This window comes from Halyomorpha halys, unplaced genomic scaffold (genome assembly GCF_000696795.3).
Source record: "Halyomorpha halys isolate HHAL.00 unplaced genomic scaffold, Hhal_1.1 Scaffold123.1, whole genome shotgun sequence".
Taxonomy (NCBI): domain Eukaryota; kingdom Metazoa; phylum Arthropoda; class Insecta; order Hemiptera; family Pentatomidae; genus Halyomorpha; species Halyomorpha halys.
In genome coordinates this window covers 124809-127554 of record NW_027107023.1, presented here as the reverse complement: position 1 = coordinate 127554, position 2746 = coordinate 124809, and the positions used below count along the sequence as shown (strand labels likewise).

The 2746-nt window shown below is 29.1% G+C and overlaps 1 protein-coding gene across 1 annotated transcript in view; it reads left to right on the top strand.

Annotated features, from left to right (window-relative positions):
• LOC106678101 (catalase) overlaps nt 1–2128 on the top strand; it is a gene marked incomplete in the record, with an annotated part of 109975 nt that extends 107847 nt beyond the window's left edge. Inside the window, 2 exon segments of the mRNA XM_067045372.1 lie at nt 550–682; nt 1806–2128. Coding sequence (XP_066901473.1) covers nt 550–682; nt 1806–1892 — 220 coding nt within the window.
• Nucleotides 2129–2746: the final 618 nt, after the last annotated feature.

Sequence of the window (2746 nt, the reverse complement as noted above, 5' to 3'; positions counted from 1 at the left end):
TAAAGTATAGAAAATAAGTGAAAAAATGTGATGATAATGATTAGTGAAAGAAGTTAATAAAAAATAAGAAATACAAAAACAAAACAAAGTAAATGTGAAGTTAATAAAACATAGATGAAAATAAATATAGGTAAATGCAGTGATAGGAAATATAAGTGATAAAGAGAAAATGTTTGGTGATAATAATAAAATGAGTGTAAAATTAATGAGTCTTAATTAAGTTTAATATATGGCTAGTTGTTAACTATTTTCGTTTTCACTTGTGACTGCAACCCTGACCGTCTTCCTATATAGATAAAATAACTTATTAAAATAAAAATAAACTTACAGTTAAAAAAAGAAAAGACAACTGGAAAGCAAATGAATCTTGCCTTGGGCTTTAACAGAGGGCATAAATAAATAATAAATTAAACACTAAAACCATCCTTAGGACGCTTCTCCTGAATACCTTCATCAGTTTTCATGATATTCAATCTTTATTATAGTCAAATCCAAAAAATTGCATCTCCGAAATTAATATATTTTAGTGTAAACATGTTTTCATTTTAGGTATGACTCCTCAGACGATGATAACTACAGCCAACCAGCGATGATGTGGCAGACTATGCTTTCCGAAGATGAGAGGCAGAGAATGGTTAATAACATTGCAAATCATCTTCGCAGGGCATCATCATTTATCCAGGCAAGTAACACAATATATGTATATATATTGAAGGTATCGTCAAAGTACTTTGTATAATTAGTTCTGGCACCAATTCAAGAGGTGAGGTACTCTATACCAGAAGGCCTCACCATGTCTAATCCGGAATGTAAGCTGGGTAGGAGCTGAATTGAAACTAGAATGGGCGAGTCTTATGGGTATTCGCAGGATAAAACTCCACTCTGTAATGAATTTGCTAACGGTCGTGAAAAGGATGACAAGTTAGTTTTATATTGGTGAATGAGGAAATAGTATTGCCAGGAACAATTAATGTGATAGTTTTTATCCCTGATATAAAATACAGTGCTAAAGGCATTCTATGTGAATAATTGTAAAGGTTGTAAAGCTGAGTTTATTTAATTTAGTTTGTATCCGCAGGTGAACCAGGGATTGTTCCCAATAATAACTTGCAGTATTCTCTCAGTAAAATTGAAAACCATACTATTTTAATCTTATATTTATCTTTAATATCTGTTTTTATTTTTATGTAAATATTTTTATTTATTATTTTTAATCTTCTTATCTTTCCTGAAGTTATATGAGAGGTTTTCTGAGCTATAAACAACCCGATCACTCTTTTCAACATCATATCTCAAATAACCCAAGTTTTTTAGAGAGCGATTTTAAAGGTCAAAAGTAAAATAAATTTGTTAATATGCACAATACAAAAGTTCGGTTGGTAGCTTTGTACTCATTTTTAATAAATTTATTCAACTTTTGAACTTTAAAATCACTCTCTTGAAACATAATTTTTTTGAGATATGACGATATTGAAAAGAGGGTACGAGTTGTGATTTGTTAGAAAATAGCAAGAGTCAAGGCTTGGGTTATTTTATCATAGAAATTGTAATCATACACCATTAATCCGGAACAGACAAATTTTTTAAAAAACTTTTGGACTTGACCCGCTTTTTTTCTTAATATCAGAAACATGAAGCCAGTCTAAAAATTACTTTGAGAAGAAAATTTTAAGTGATACTTCTATAATCACAATCCTGTGAAATACAAATCGAACAATATTTGAATAAATTACAGCTTAAATATAATAAAAACTAACAAAAAAATCTCAATTAATTAACTATATCTTAATTTTTATGTTTTTTAGGAGAGACAACTTGGTCACTTCTTCAAAGTAGATAAAAAATTTGGATCTATGCTTCAAGCTAAATTACAAGCTTATTCAGCTATATGAATAATCAAAAAAAGTTAGAAAATATATAATAAAAAGTAGTTTATTTTTAAATAATAAAGGTTGAATTAAAATAACCACTTACAAATGTTCAATATTTCTAGTGTACTTAGTGTTAAGAAATACTGATTTGTGATTATGGTGTAACTGATTTTAATTTATGCGTACACAAATCATCTTTATAGACTGTCTTAATGCTTTATGAATTTTATGTAAATAAAGATTAGAATATATTGTAATAGTATTTTTTTTTCTCCCAGCCTTTAAAAAGATGTCATGTTCTAAAAAAGTTGAGGTGTATAGGTCAGTGAACGTATCGAAAAAACCTTATCTTTCAATAGAACTTGTCAAAAAGTACATCGTTACTGAGTGTTTGCGTAGAAAGGGGGGACTGGCTCGGCATCAGTCCTCTTTGACTCTCTCCGACCTTCCTGCTCCTCCCAAAAAGGTCAAACTCAAGACTTATTAAAGATAGTTTACTTTTATTTGATGTCATTTATTCTCTCACCCTGTTACATTATTTTAGTTGTTTGTATTTTTTTTTAAGTCTTCCAATATATTCTAATATATCACAGGTCAATCAATGATGTTCCAATATATCACAGATCAATCAATGATGTTCCAATATATCACAGGTCAATCAATGATGTTCCAATATATCACAGGTCAATCAATGATGTTCCAATATATCACAGGTCAATCAATGATCTTCCAATATATCACAGGTCAATCAATGATCTTCCAATATATCACAGGTCAATCAAAGATCTTCCAATAAAACTTATGAATTAAAAATTTATAACTAGAGAATAAATTAAAGAATTTGACTACAGATAAATAAAGTTTAATAAGAAATG